This window comes from Phoxinus phoxinus (genome assembly GCF_949152265.1).
Source record: "Phoxinus phoxinus genome assembly, chromosome: 4".
NCBI classification, from domain to species: Eukaryota; Metazoa; Chordata; class Actinopteri; order Cypriniformes; family Leuciscidae; genus Phoxinus; species Phoxinus phoxinus.
In genome coordinates, this window is record NC_136879.1 from 81,872 (window position 1) to 98,638 (window position 16,767).

Here is a 16,767-nt window from a genome sequence, read left to right on the forward strand (position 1 = left end):
ACCGATTTAATTGATGCGTTTATTCATATAAACATTAATCAACGCAAATACATAAAGCACATCAAATGTGGCAAAAAGAAGCTAGCAGGTTTGAACGTTGACTCAGTTTTGACCTTCTAAAAGATGACATGCTCAGATGATTGCTGCTTGACTGTAATACTCATTCTCTGATTCATAGTGAATGCTGCTGATAACAAACAGAGGGACAAGGCTATGAACTGCATCAAGGTCAATATTGACCCGTAAGTAATGCACATGCTCTGGCTGGTCAGTGTTGTAGATCGAGAGGACGTCTAAGTGGTGTGTGTTTGTGTATGCAGCGAAAATAACACCATCAGTGTGTGGAACAACGGGAAGGGTATTCCTGTGGTTGAGCACAAAGTGGAAAAGGTGTATGTTCCTGCCCTGATCTTCGGCCAGCTCCTGACCTCCAGTAACTATGATGATGACGAGAAGAAGGTCACAGGTGAGGTTGCGCTGGAAGTGAATGGATTTATTTCAAAGCACTAGACTTAATGGGGATTTGTAATCATGTGTTGTTGTCAGGTGGCCGTAACGGATATGGTGCGAAGCTATGTAATATCTTCAGCACTAAGTTCACTGTCGAGACCGCCTGTCGAGAGTCAAAACATTGTTTCAAACAGGTAAGCCTGATACCTGACTGCTCCAAGCATGTTAAAAGAGAACTGCCTCAATTTTTAAATGTACTGTGTGTGTGTATGTGTATATATATATATTAGGGGTGTGCCAAAAAATCGATTCACAGAAGAATCTAGATTCTCATTTGCAACGATTCAGAATCGATCTGAAATGTCCAAGAATCGATTTAATAAATAAATAAATATCAGCTGGCTGTTCGCCTCCATTTTTGTAACTAGCCTATACGGGACGTCACCACGCAGCCGGTTTTTGAACGTGAGCGGCAAATCACTGAAACAAAGAGAAAGCAAATATGGATGAGAGGGAGATCTTTCGTTCCTACCAAAACATTAGTTCGAGAAAAAACAATTAATTGCACAGTTTAACCATCATCGAGTGAAAGTGTATAATTTGCATGTGTTTTAAGTCCTGTCAGTTAAACAGGGCGCGCTTGACAGGGCATATACAAGAACGAGCAAAGAGAGAGAGAGCGAGCCCCGGCCGCGCGCGCGCACTCAGAGCGCTGTCTGTTCTCTCCTGGTTCTCTCTCCCTCGCGCATATTAATCAAAATCAATTAATACGATGGTGTCGGGGAAAAAACTCTCCAGTGAATACAAGATTCCCCGTACTTTTTGACAAGCGTCCTTGACAGGGCGGCTATAGCTTTTTTGCAGCTCAAGTCGGCGGCGTTGTGAACGTACAGTCAGCCGCCAGCTGCAGACCAACACACACTGCAGTGCTTCACGAAACTCCCTGCCAACTCCGAGAGGACAAAAAAAAAAAAAAAAAAAAAACTCGGTCTATCGCTGCTTTATCGCCAGGTAGCTTAGGGGTAGGACTATTAATCATTTTGAAAGAAGCACTTTATTTTCATAACTTGTTATTCTTTAAAGGGGTCATGACATGAGAAACCAAATTTGCCTTGATCTTTTGGTATATAAGAGGTCTTTGTACCATTAAAACGTCCTGCAAGTTTCATAGCTTAAGACGTCCTCCCCATTATAAACGAATCATTTATTTAATCAAGCTCTAAATACAGCTCGTTCTGGATCCATGGTAAGAAGTGACGTCACGGTACGAAGTGACGTACCAGCGTTTGCATATGACCGCCTCCCGCACAAGACAGTTACGCTTTCAGCGCAAGGCAGCTACGCTCATTTCGTATCATCGTCGCGCCCGCGCGCCGCGCGCCTCACACGTGTTCAGTCGACGGACAGCGAGTGGGTCTGTGTACAGGGAGATTACGACGCCGCAGATGTGCTGTTCCTGGCTGTGGACAAACAACATCTTTGAATACGCTGCGAAAGATCCAGTCGGCAGGGAAAAATGGATGCACTTTATTTTTTGCGGACGTCTCAGTCACGGCAGTGTTAGTTTAAGCGTTTGTTCTGAGAACAGACTGTTTTGAGCTTTGCCATAAAACTGTTGCTCAAAGATAAGTCCGTGCCGACTATTCTTGGCTCAACATCGACGACGCAAACTGTAAGTAATGTATTTAAAACTTTAAACTACTTTTTAAATACGCTGAAAGATCCAGTCGTCAGGGAAAAATGGATGCACTTTATTTTTTGCGGACGTCCCAGTCACGACAGTGTTCTATACATTATAAGGATGACTGTTTTGAGGAAAAAATCCCAATATGATGCTTGGCTTTGCCAGAAAACTGTTGCTCAAAGATAAGTCCGTGCCGAATATTCTGGGCTCAACAACGACGACGCAAACTTACTTTTTACCATGGCTAATATAAACACATTTGTATAAGAGAATCTTCAAAATATGTCGCCTTTCTAGTAGGCCTACATGTGATAGAAAATTAAAAATGTTGCCTTTATCAATGCTGCATCTTCAAATATGGCCTGTGCATGCATTTTTGTCCGTGGTACACCCTATCATTTCATTGGAATTAGTTAAATAATGTTAAACTGTTAGCAAATTAAGCTATAGGAAAATTATGTAACAATAATCCGTTTTCAAGTGTCTCGGGTTAATTTTTTTTTATTAATTCAAAATAGTTTCACTTTCCATGTGGACACGGGCTGATCCAGTCTTCGTTGTTGTGGTGATCGTTCATTTTCCTCTGATTCCGGCTCAAACATAATAAGGTTTTATCATTGCAAGAGCCATCGCTTCACATGCATCAGCTGCTATTAAACAGTTGCGCCGAATCCGCAAACATTCTGGCTGGGGGCGTTAATAATTGATGCATAGGCACTGACGTTAGCCAATCATATCAGTGGGCGTTAACACTGAACTCTTAAAGGGGAAACACCCCCAAAACAGACTGTTTGACTCAGAGGATGAGAAACAGGGTGGGAAAAGGTCATAAATCACTACATTTTAAAAGTTTTTTGTAAAAAAAACTATAGTAATACTATATTTGCACCGAAGGGAACATAATAATAAAATAAAAATAACCATGTCATGACCCCTTTAAGTTACTGAGTCTGACTGAGAAATATAGATGTTTTTTTGTCTTCACCGGTTGTGTTCTACATGATATTTGTGGTAAACTGCAACTTTATGGGAAATGCATCTATTTTCAACCATTTTGTATTATGAAGAAGCACTTTTTTTTTGTTCCAACTTATTTTATAGCTATATGAGTAGCAATTGAGAACCAGACAATGTTTTTGATAAAAGGCACTTCCCTGAGAATTTAACTTAATAAATGTGAAAAAGACACTTTAATGTCTCCGTTTGTCATTCTGTATAGAGCTGGTAAGTCCCGCCCCCTCCGTAAAACCCCGCTGGACCTCAAAGTTGAAAAACCGTCAATGCAAGTGAATGGGAGAAAATTATTATTTTCTGGTCCCGTTCGAATTGTGCCATGAATGTGAACATATGTTGTCTGTGAATTTTTTATATAATCTTTCATGTTACAAGTTTGACAGTATATGGTATGATTCGTCGGCTAGCAGTTGTGGAAAAGACATAACGAGAAAGACTACATGTCGCCTATGTGACGTCACCCCATAAAGTTGACTTACCCGTGGTTTTCGCCAACCTCAACGATTTTGTCCTCTCCCTGAAAGACGGCGGTGAAGTGCACCAAAGACAGCCATGTTTAGCGGGATCCGTGAGCTAGAGCCGTGAGCTAGTGGTGTTGACGTTTCAAACGCGTCGACAGCAGCGAAGAGTTGTAGTCCACAAAGTGCTCTCACACAAAGTCTACCCGTATCAAACTTCTACCCGCTAAATTGTAGCATTCTTCACACGAAAGATTATATAAAAAATTCACAGACAACATATGTTCACATTCATGGCACAATTCAAACGGGACCAGAAAATAATTATTTTCTCCCATTCACTTGCATTGACGGTTTTTCCACTTTGAGGTCCAGTGGGGTTTTACGGAGGGGCGGGACTTACCAGCTCTATAGCAAAGCAGATGAGAGTAGATCATGATCAGAAACCCGATTAGAAATCATTATGGATAAAATCGAATCGTTTTGAATCGAAAATCTTTTTTAATCGAAAATCGATTTTGAATCGAATCGTGGCCTCAAGAATCCGAATCGAATCGTGAGATGGTAAAAGATTCCCACCCCTAATATATATATTAGGGCTGTCTGCGTTAACGCCATTAATAAGGCGTTTAACAAACTCATTTCTTTAACGTTACGTTTTGAGTGGATGAATGATGAGCGCGAGACTCCGAAATGGATGCCAATAAGATTCTGAATGAAAAGTTTACTTTTAAAAAGTTGCCAAATGGTTCAATTGACAAGACCAATGTGATCTGTGTGTTGTGAACTGAGCTATCATCGCAGCACGTGCAGTCTGAAATACCACTTGATGGCCAAGCACACACTCGTCAATATCAGTAACGTTACCTCGTCAGTACTTCTTTCACCCTTTTATTGATGGACAGTGTTACATTGTGTGGGAGAATATTTGCTCCAAGTGAGAATGTTAGTGTGAAATTGAACACAGTATATGCCAATGTTGTTTTCAAGCAGGCCAATCCACTTTTCCATGTTGATAAGAGCATTAAAATGAGAAAAAAATAATGGAACAAAAAGAAATCAAGAGACATTTAGAATAGATAAAAATGTGCAATTAATCACGAGTTAACTATGACATTAATGCGATTAAATATTTTAATCTTTTGACAGCCCTAATATATATATATATATGCTATATATTTTAGTTATATGTGGATAATTTTATTATAATATATCTATGTATTAATACAAGTATGAAGTTGTATTGTTTTGAATATTTTAATTATTAATCCAAAACAATGTGTCATGATGCAAATTTTATTATGATCGCTGATCTATAGTAAACAACTGGTTTGCTTATGACTTAATGTGACCCCATCGTGCTGCCATATTGGGGTTACCACACATTCTATTGCATAAATAGCATTACATTATTATATTACATAAGCTCCTTTCACACAGAGATTCCGGAAAATACATGGATAATGTGACCCGGGATTTGTCCCAGGATCGTTTGATTTTGGTTCATTCACACTGCCAGTGATTTTCCGGGATCTGTGAGTGCGTTCACACACATCCCGGTAAGATCCGTAAAGACACGTGACGTCAGGATGAGACGTGTAATCAGGGTCCCCGCGGATCCTTAAAAAGTATTAAAAAGTCTTAAATTCGATATTTAAAATTTAAGGCCTTAAAAAGTCTTAAAGTCTTATTTTTACCTATGAAAGGTCTTAAATTGTAGATGACACTTTGACGACGTATCTAAATGCTTTCCAAATGAAAACTATCTAATTAGCGTACGTATTATTTTTTATTATTCTATCTTTGTGGATTTGCTTGTTCACGTGACAATTCGCGTCATTTACGGCAGCGTATTAGCCTGCGTCTGTCTCCTGCACGCGAGAGGAGAGGATAAGAGAACGAGTAAATGTCAGTTCAATAGTAAGTTCATTCTTTGTGCTTAGGATTGTCTATGAACTATGATGATATTGTAATCATTGTTTTAACTAACGTTACGTACGAGGCACCGCGAGTTCGAGCTGACATCGCGTTTGTCTCTCATGCTTGCTTTCACTGCGTGATGTGTCAGTGCAGTTATAGGTATGTCCCCAAATTAGTTTTTGTCTTATTATATTTATATCATATTATGTTGTTATATTAGAATATCACGAGCAAGAGTGCCGTTTTCCTGTGCACAATTGCAAATGTGCTATTTATTTTATACAACAGTTAAATTAACAATAAAGTTAACATTATGTGTTACTTTTTATATTGTCAATATTGTTTGTTTCCCCCTTTATTTCGCCGACGAGAATTTCATAATGAAACTGTAGTCCAACAGACAGCGATTAATTTTTAAAAACTGAAATCCGCGTTTTGAACGAATCATTTGATTCAATGAATGAATCGGCCGTTTGAACAAATCTGTTGAATAAAACTCCAACAACTCGCTTATTAAGACAGTGACTTACTGCCACCTACTGGCGGGTTTAGTTGCATATTTAAAGTAGCCTTTAATTAAAATGTTAAAATTATAAAATATTTCATATTTAAATATTGAATAGCTTTATTTATGCAATTGCAAATTAAGTGTAAATATAGTAATGCCAGTTCGGATGCCGCTTCTGTGTCACCTCTGCACTGCAAGGATGGTTTTTAATTTAATTATTTAATTTGACAGTGGTACGGTCTTATTCTAATAGAATTTAATTTGAATGTTAGAATTTGACATAAAAGGTGATGCATACCTCTAAATACGTTTAGAAATAATTTCCATATTTAGGTGAAAATGCCCCTGGAAATCAATTTAAGGTGGCAAATATTGCCCCTTAATATTTTTTTTTATTTCAGTCACTACTGTGAACTGACCACTGCATAGATAGAATATGTTAAATGAATATCTTTGTGAGTCTGCTGTCAACAACAGGCCTAAACCAGCCGTGGTACCAGTACAAAATCAGTAAAATATCATCTGATTATTATCAACAAAACTTTGAAAATATCGAGATATATTTTTGTTAATATTGCAAACCCCTAATGTACGGTATTAATTTTTATTTCTTCAGGTCTTAAAAAAGTCTTAAAAAGCCTTAAATTTGACTTTAAAAATTTTGCAGATACCGAAAACATGTACACTAATGCATCGCGTACCGTTCCACAAAGCTGGCGAACGATCATGGCTTCAGCGCGAATAGTAAGGAGCCCCATGGTCTCTGTTTCGTTCTTTCTTTGTTGATGACGAACAAACTTTCTAGAGTCGCGCGATGGCACGTGCGTCATCACTACAACACACCCCTTACAGCATTGATCCTGGCTTTTGTTCACACAGGGCGCATTCCGGGACTGATCCCGGCAATGTTACTAGGTCCCCAACCCGGGATCGATGCCGGCATCAATCCCGGGACGTGTTTGCGTTCACACAGGTGTTTTTTTTTTTTCTCTGTGTGTTTTGAGTCGAATTGATAAATGTTCTGTGTGGCGCGTGGTTCGGTCTGCATGCACAACAATATTTGTGTAGTGCATAAACATTATATCGAAGTTTTGTTATTTTATAGAGGACAATTATATTGTGATAATGATCGTTTTATCGCCCAGTCATAATGTGTAATTGTTACTTTGCTGTTCATTTTATTACTAACTTTTCAAATCAGTCGCTCTGACGTTTTACATTTAAAATTATAGATTACAAATACAACCGTTCTATGCACTTTATGATCTGTGCTGACAGTGATATTACATTTTTTTACCATAAACATGAAATGGTCGCAGTAACAATTTATATACGCATCTAGGGCCCTATAATTTCCGCTATTGCGGAATTGGCAAATTAACGCGGAATCTAGTGTTAATGTGGAATTTTACATATTTGGAATGAAATTCTGTTTGTGTGCGAGAAGAATGTATGTCTGGGGGGAATGCAGACCGGGGAAAGCAAATCTGGGCGACAACCCCTCCCGTCATTTCTGACCGGGGGATCGCTTCAGTTGATTTAAACTGATTTCTTTGGCTGAATGAGGGCTTATAAAGCTATAAGCCACGGCCATTCTGGCGGGCTCTGACGCGGCCTAATTGGTTCGCGCGTCTGAGCCGCCTCGCCATAGGTTTGTGCAGTTGCTGCACTGCATTTTAACCAGTTAATATAACCATTAATATTTTAAAGCTTGTAACCATTTTTATTTTTGTTACTTGAAGTACTTAAAATGCAGTGTTATGTTGTATCATGCAGTATTTGTCCTGAAAAGGTACAGAGTAAATGTGATGTTTGTTACCACAATAAATTTAAGATCATTCCTATTTTATTTGTGTACATTTTAATAATTAACATTAAAAGCACACAATTTTTTACGACTCAAATAACCTTAAAGGGTAAAAAAAACAACAACCCAGAATTCCCAAAAATTAAAACGGAAAAAATAATAATTTAGGAACAAATAAAACAGATTTTATAGGGCGCTATATATCCTAAAATCTAGTCTTGTTCAACAAATGCTTCTAACCAGGTCAATCAGCTTTTAGTCATTGATGCCCTCTGGTTGTTGGGAATATCAATATGGCTCCTCGAACACTTGATGCCTAACTGCCTGCTGGCAGTCCAGTCATATTTGGAGATCAGTGATTATCATGTGTCTTAATGGTGTCAACTTTTGATCAGAATGTGAAATTCCTTATCTTGGAACAAAAGTGGTAAAGTGTTTTAATCTTTTCCCCAAAGACATGGTTTGATAACATGAACCGAGCAGGCGAGTCTAAGATCAAACCCTTCGATGGTGATGACTACACCTGCATCACATTCCATCCGGACCTGGCGAAGTTTAAAATGCAGGCGTTGGATAAAGATACTGTGGCGCTGCTAACTCGACGAGCATATGACATCGCTGGGGCCACTAAGGGCGTCCGTGTCTTTCTCAATGGCAAGAAACTGCCTGTGAGTAGATTATCAGGTTTTACACTTGGACCTCATGAATTTTTCTGATTATATCACTGTATTTAAACATTTTTCCTAAGTTTAAGTTTCTTTTATCTTTCAGGTGAATAGTTTCCGTAGCTATGTGGACCTTTATCTGAAGGACAAGGTGGATGAGACTGGTTCTCCCCTGACGATAGTCCATGAGAGTGTGAATGAACGCTGGGAGGTGTGTCTTACCCTTAGTGATAAAGGGTTCCAGCAAGTCAGCTTTGTTAACGGCATCGCCACAACTAAGGTAATGTCTTCAGGTTTACAACATGGCATGTTGTTGGGGTTTAGCATTTAATTTTGGCAAACTGTTTGATGAGTACATTTGTAATGAATTCTAATTTCTGTCCCCGTTTACTCAAAGGTTTGATGCTTAAGGTTCCTTAATAGTAGTAATTGTCCATAATAATTCATGTGAATCTAGCAGTTTAATCCCAAGTCTACTGAAGAGAAATGATTGCTTGATATAAAGATTTAATTTAACTGACATTTGAACATTTGTCAATGCACAACAAATTGCTTGATATGAGAGAACAAACCCAATCGGTTTCCTTTAATTCTTGCAGAATGTTTTCGTGACGAGGGTTTCATTTAATTATTGCGCAATCTCTAGGTGACACAAGAACAATGTCAAGTCACAAACATATGTGGACATAATATGCCTATTTAATCTGTCTCAAACTGTAAATTGACAGGAAAGTGCTTTCAATAGAGTTTTGTCTTTTAGGGTGGCAGACACACAGACTATGTTTCAGACCAGATTGTGTCCAAACTGATTGAAGTTGTAAAAAAGAAGAACAAGGCTGGAGTGGCTGTCAAACCTTTCCAGGTACATACAGATTATCAGCAAACCTTATAAAATGTAAGGATTATGGCTCTCTGGTTGATCTGGTTGAACTGTGTGTGTGTGCAGGTGAAGAATCACATGTGGTTGTTTGTGAACTGTCTGATTGAGAACCCCGGCTTTGACTCTCAGACCAAAGAGAACATGACCTTGCAGCAGAAGAATTTCGGTTCCACCTGCTCTCTGAGTGATAAGTTCATTAAACAGGTGAGAAATGTGACACTTTAATCATTCATTTTGAATTGAGCGTGAAACATGCTGAATGGGATAATTAAAGTGTTTGTAGTCTGCATATAATGCTCCTCTTCAGCATTTGACATCAACAATTATTGCTGTTGTGATCAATAGAAAATAAACATCTCTATTGAATTTATGGCATGGCATAGTGCTATACCAGCACACAGTTCCAGGTTAAGCTGGTTTGCGGGTAATTGTTGTCAGAAGTACAGATATTTAGTTTTATTGTGTGTAATAGAATAGGTTAGCATGCTTTTAATGTTCAAAAACATTACTTGTCACATACTATACATTATTGCAGATTTCTGCAAAGCCTCTCCTTCTGAAAAGCTGTGTTCTGATTGGCCAGCTGACCTAGTGCGGTGTGATTAGCCAAACACCTCCAGCATTTGTCTGAATTTTTCCATCCGTTACCATAATTGAGAGCTTCAGATTCTGAAAATGCGGACAATTGATCGGAACCAACTTTGCAAGCACGACTTGAGGGTTTCAACCCCTCAGTTGAAATCAGGTTTCGTTAAGATATGCTATGAGAAATTTTGAATATGGAAATTTATTCTATTTAACTTGTAGTCAGTGTAGTAGTGGTAGGCGATATTGCAAAAATCTCATTCAGGAAAATTGCGATTCATGATTTTATCACGTCTTTTTCATGTTGTATTTACTATTTTGCATGTGACTGAGCATTACAGCCAAAATAATGTCCCTATTTTAAAAACAGCCTTACAAGGATACGACATTTTAAATAAATAAGAACATGAACATTTAGGCCAAAGTGGTAAAGATAAAAATCTTTTTTGTTTTTCTTTAAAAAAATAAGAACAAAGATACACATTACATATACACAACTTAATATACAACTGAATTAAACAGTCCTTTTTTCAGTTACAGTAGGTGTATTTAACAGTAGCATTGAAGAAATGAAATGAACAAATATAAAAATAAAACACTACATAGACTTAACTGTATAAATTATACATTGATTCGTATTAAAGCTACTATTAAATTTGTCAACAGCAGTGAGTGATTTTCTCTCTGTGTTTTGTTTTATTAACATTTAAAGGGATAGTTCCCCCAAAAATGAAAACTGTCATTTACTCTCAAATTGTTTTAAACCTGAATAAGTTACTTCGAGGAATGTGGGTAACCAAACCATTGCTGGTCACCAGTGACTTCCATAGTATATATATATTTTTATATGTAGTCAATGGGAGTCAACTGTTTGGTTAGCCACATTCAAAATGTCATAATTTGTTCAGCACAAGAAAGAAATTAATACAGGTTTGGAACAACAGAGTGAGTAAAAAATTTGACATTTTCATTTTTGGGTGAACTATCCCTTTAAGGACAAGCGTCAGCATGTTTACTATAAGGCTACTGCCACTTTAAGACTGGCATGCATCTAATAAACACATGAGACGCACTACATTTTCTCTCAAATGTTTACTTTCACTTTAGACATAACCAACTGTGTTTATATAAACCTTGTGTGTATTTGACCGTTTTAACGCAATGAGGCTCAAAAGATAACTTGGTCCTGTAACCATACGCTGTTTGACAGGCTTTTAGTACCGGTGCGCTTCAGGTGTATACAGTCAGAAAAGCGCATGTTAGAACAGCGCATCTACACAACATTAAATGTTTCTGAATTGCAGTGTCCCATGAGTGTAACTCTACCTCTGTGTTAACACGTGATGTAAAAAGTCTCAAAATACTATACAATGCAACTGAACAACTGATAGAATGCACTAGCATGATACTATATTTCTTAAATAGCAGATCGTAGAGACATTTCATTCATCTACGATCAAAAATCGTGATATCGCACACCCCTAATATGTAGACCTTCATGGAACATTAGGTCATGGAAAGGCTGTGGAAATGTATTGGTCAAAATTTGTATGAACCCTAACTATAAAACTGCGTGAATTCACTTCTGTGTCTTGTCTGTAGGGAAATGTCTGTGGAATTGTGGAGAGCATTATGAACTGGGTGAAGTTTAAAGCCCAGGCTCAGCTCAATAAGAAATGCTCTGCTGTCAAACACACTAAGATTAAAGGAGTCCCCAAGCTGGATGACGCCAACGATGCAGGTAACGGTTTGTTGTGCTCTTAATATGTTCGGACACTTTGTTCTGCCTGGATATTCATTTCATGATGGTTTGTTTCAGGTGGAAAGAACTCCACTAGCTGCACCCTGATCCTGACTGAAGGAGACTCGGCCAAAACTCTGGCCGTGTCGGGTTTGGGTGTGGTGGGACGTGATCGCTATGGTGTCTTCCCTCTGCGTGGTAAAATCCTCAACGTGCGAGAGGCGACACACAAACAGGTAGCTCCGTTTCCTTTTTCTTAGATTTGTCCATGTGTGTATGTGTATATATATATATATATATATATATATATATATATATATATATATATATGATTAATACATGTTGTGTATGTTAGCTTAGCAGGCTAATTAAATGCCACGCAAACTAAGAAATGTGCAATATGCCATTTTAAGTTTCTCTCTTTTTTTATATAATGAAAGTGAATGGTGACCACAACTGTCTCTTATCCCCATTTACTTACATGGAGAACAAGAGAATATATATATTTGTCAGTACAATGAAAGTCAAATGGGTTACCGTAGTTGTACATTCTATGTTTCATTCATTGAGACATGTTTTCTTTTTTGTAGATTATGGAGAACACTGAGATCAACAACATCATAAAGATCCTAGGTCTGCAGTACAAGAAGAACTACAGTGACACTGAATCACTCAAAAGCCTGCGCTACGGCAGGCTCATGATCATGACAGATCAGGTCAGACTTGACTACATAGTGTCTGTTACAGGATATTGGACTGTTGTAGTTTGTTGCCTGTGTAATGTCAGGTGATTTATGCAGGATCAAGACGGATCTCACATTAAAGGGCTTCTCATCAACTTCATCCATCATAACTGGCCATCACTGCTGCGCCACAACTTTCTTGAAGAGTTCATCACCCCGATCATCAAGGTAGATGACAACTGCTCTTGTCATCAACGGTGCACAAAAAACATTAGTTGTTGAAAGCATCTTGACTGTGGCTGTCGTTGCTTTCTAGGCGTCCAATAAGAAGCAGGAGCTTTCTTTCTACAGTATTCCAGAGTTCACTGAGTGGAAGGAGAAACAAAGTAACACAAAATCCTGGAAGATCAAATACTACAAAGGTTTGTCTCAAACACCTGTGGTAGTCCACTGGCAAATGTAAGCAATGTTTTTACTCAGTCCTCATCTCTGCACAAGTGAAGGGGTCATAGACTGGGTCACCTGCACACTGGGTGTTTATTAGGGCTGGGTGGTATGACAATATATATTGTGGCGACACACAATATGAAGTTCCTATTGTTAGATATTTTGCTATATAGTTTATATTGCAGTATGCAAATATCTGTGTAGCACAGATACATGATGGGCATTGATCCAATTATGTGCAGCTTTGACCATAATCCGTGAAAGAGAACTGAATTTGTCAGAGTGGTTATGTCAGCGTGAGCACCACATTGATTTATATTTTCCCACGGCTTATTGCCCCAACACTTTTTAACACCATGCACGTCCTGCTTTTTACTTCTTCACGTATGATCCTTTAATCAGAGTGATTCTTTACTAGGGGCCCAAGGTGACTTATAAGGGGGGCTCATGATATACTTTTATATCATGCTGTTTTATCGAACTTAAAAACATCCTTGTGTCAAACATGTATATAAATTCAGCATTGAAAGGTTGCCTACCTGTCTATATAGTTCATATATCTCCCTTATAATGATAGGGCCATTATGTATTTGTCTCTCAGGTGTCAAACACATCAATATTCATGATTCACCACGCCCTCCTCGCATAGACCTTTCTTACACAAAACATGTCTTACAAATTTTAAATCAATATATTGTTTTATCTGAATGACTATGCAGGGTGAATTCTTTTTTCTCTCACAGTTTTGAAGCAAATATTCTAGGCTACGGGATACATTTTTCAAAAGTCTTGTGAAGAAATAATCAGCATGGGTTTCATGACTTTTTTTTATTTTTTAATTCTCTCAAACCACACAAATGTCATTATCTCAAAACTACAAACTTTGACATACATGCTGCTGACATATTCTTGTAGCAGAGTTTGTGCTGAATGCAGTGTAATCAGACTTTAGCCATGAAAATGTCACAAGTAACAGAAATAAGCACAAATGTCAGTGCATGTCAGAACACCTCCAGGCCCCAGAAAACACTTTTTTGGGGCTAATTTAAGATACAAAAAAATACCCTGTGTTGTGGAAATTATTCTATTTGAAAAGTGAGGAGGAAAAACAGACAAGTGGAATCTTCTAAAAGTCAAAGTATCAAAAGTTTATTTCTTGCAAGAAATTGGCATTCACATACAGAGAACGTCTGATATGAGAAGGCCCATGGCATTCTCACGCAGAGAGCATCTGACATGAGAAGGCGAAGGCTAGTCCCTTTCGCCAAGGTTATATACCCTAACACATCCTGAGTGGGTTGCATCTTGTCATAAAGATTTGTCTCGTTTACCTTAAAAGGAAACGTCTGTATACGTCCGTGTTCAAGATCTCGTCTAATCATAAATTCTATCTGAACAGAACAATGCCTTGTCTGCCCAAAAAAACCCCTCTCTCAGCCCCTGCTTTTTCACACCTATTGCCTATCTTTAGTTCGAACAAAGCTGCACACACACACCTTCTTCACATTTGGAGTACAAAGGTCACTTGCTACTTAGTTCTTCTTAGAACATATTGTTCCTGCAAGCTTGTTCTAACTCATACAAGATATAAAAACTTAGTTTTATCTCTTTAATAATGTGCCTTTGATTATATTCTTTTAAATGCTTATGAGTAAATGAAAGTTCAACGTTAATACAAGTCGTATATATTCAAAAACACATCCAAAGTAAAATAACCACATCTAAAGTAAAATAAACACATCTAAAGTAAAATAAACACATCTAAAGTAAAATAAACACATCTAAAGTAAAATAAACACATCTAGAGTAAAAGAAACACATCTAAAGTAAAATAAACACATCTAAAGTAAATGAAACACATCTAGGATTAAAATTTCCACCACATTCCTCCCCATGTTCATCCAAAGAACATACACACAATTTGACATTTACTTCTCCATAACCATAGTAATTTACAACAGGTAAACTTTTCCCATGGTCATTTCATTTCTTAATCAAACTCATGTTCGTTCTCGGTCGCCTCATCTTCATCCATTCTAACCTCAACTTCATCCGCTGGTTCTCTACGTATCATGGTCACGTATTCCCCTTCAGTCATCCTAAACATCGTAGCAGTCACTGTCTTAGTAGTGACTGCTGAAATGCAATTTACAAGACATGGGGTCATCAAAATAAAAATAAAAATTAAACATGCTATTGGCACAACAATACTAATCATCCATTTCATCCACTCCTGCAGGCTTGAAAACCAAACATCTAGTGAAGTTGTCATGTCTCCTGGAGTGGCTACTGCCATTTTCATGTGCTCTATTATGTTTGTTACATTTTGATAGACGTCAGGCAAGTTGAAACAACAAGAGGTTCCTAACATTTTGCACACGCCCCCACGTTCTGACGTGATCATGTCTAAAACCAGACGATGTTGAATGACAGCTTCCCTAATTCCTCTAAGTGCAGTGTTTAATTTTCCCAACGCATCTTCAGTCTCGTTAGCTAAGCGTAATACCTGCCAGGCTAAGCCATTTATTTTCAGTAAGCTAGCAGCAGTACCTCCCCCCAAAAGGAAAGACCATCCTGTCATAGATACTCTGCTTGTCCAAGGGTCCCAAAGTTTGGTACCTTGAAACATCAGAGGCATTTTCTCATCAGCTAAACTTCTTTTTGGTCTCACAGAATTTTGCTCATAGTCGTCATGTTCTTTATTGAAATAAACTTCCGTTCCTGCATCTAACAGTCCTGGATAACAGCACCCCATCCATTTTCTAGGAAGGTAGTGGAATGCCGTTTGGCCACATACCCACACAGTACAACCTCGCCAGGCAAGAAAATGTTCTTGTGAAAATGATATCAGTCCTGTGTCTCTATGTATTGTTGGTCTCAAAGCAGGTCTAGTTGATATTATTAGACAGGTCACGGCAATGCCCTCGCCGTCAAAACACCACAAAGTTCTTGACACAGTACGGACTACTCCCAAAATTGCAGAATCGTCCTGTACTATTGACTCGTCCTGTCTCCAATGACGATGGTTTTCGAATTGGTAACCTACAGGATGACACGAGGCTCTCTTTAGTCTGACGCCCGTTCGGTGCTCGTCGGCTGTGAATGGGATTCTCCTTCCGTTGCAGCTACCGCTGGAGCTGGAGCTGGAACCTTTCGACAGTGTGTCCCGTGGATCCACGGAGCTCTCTCCTCGACTTTCACCGCAGTGTGAGTTACCAGCAACACCTGGAATGGTCCCTGCCACCGTTTCGTCCTCCAATGCTTTCGTCTCAGATCCTTTATCAGCACGAAATCTCCTGGCCTGATGCTGTGTAGGGCTGTCTCAGCCGGCTCTGGAGCTGCTGCCTTGACCTGTTTGGAGATATCACAGAACACCTTATCCAGTTCAACACAATATTGTAACATGTCATGTTCACAGAGAGTCGTGTCAGGCAATGTTCTAGGTTTGTGTGGTTCCCAACCCATGTGAGGTGGACGAGCAAACAGAATCTCGAATGGCGAGAGTTGTGCTCGCCCCCTCTTCCTCATTCTCATATAAGTCAATGCGATAGGCAGGGCCTTTGGCCATGAAAGCCCTGTTTCATCACAAATTTTTACCAGCTTGTTCTTTAGAACTTGATTGTGTCTCTCAACCGACCCGGCTGACTCCGGATGGTAGCTGCAAAAGTGCTTCCAGGGAGTACCCAGGAATGCTTCAACTGCAGAAATTGCACTGTTTACAAAATGTGAACCATTGTCACTTGATAATTTTTCAGGAATTCCCCATCGTGGGACAATTTCCTGTAGGAGTAGTTTCGCCACCCCTTGTGCATCTGCCTTTGTTGTCGGCATGGCTTCAACCCATCCTGAAAAAATATCAATCGCAACTATGCAGTATTTCTTTTTGTCTGATTGTGTCAATTCAATATAATCGAGCATTACATGT

At 38.7% G+C, this 16,767-nt stretch overlaps 1 protein-coding gene across 3 annotated transcripts in view; it reads left to right on the plus strand.

Moving 5' to 3' along the window:
* The window catches only part of LOC306996503 (DNA topoisomerase 2-alpha-like), a 202,589-nt gene that overhangs the window by 2,931 nt on the left and 182,891 nt on the right, over positions 1-16,767 (plus strand). For all 3 annotated transcript variants that reach the window (XM_079609054.1, XM_079609056.1, XM_079609055.1), the window contains exons 2-13: positions 179-242; positions 321-466; positions 547-644; positions 8,297-8,509; positions 8,613-8,786; positions 9,267-9,368; positions 9,453-9,590; positions 11,574-11,712; positions 11,791-11,948; positions 12,303-12,428; positions 12,513-12,623; positions 12,712-12,817. In XM_079609054.1, coding sequence (XP_079465180.1) covers positions 179-242; positions 321-466; positions 547-644; positions 8,297-8,509; positions 8,613-8,786; positions 9,267-9,368; positions 9,453-9,590; positions 11,574-11,712; positions 11,791-11,948; positions 12,303-12,428; positions 12,513-12,623; positions 12,712-12,817 — 1,575 coding nt within the window. The remainder of the gene's footprint in view (positions 1-178; positions 243-320; positions 467-546; positions 645-8,296; positions 8,510-8,612; positions 8,787-9,266; positions 9,369-9,452; positions 9,591-11,573; positions 11,713-11,790; positions 11,949-12,302; positions 12,429-12,512; positions 12,624-12,711; positions 12,818-16,767) is intronic.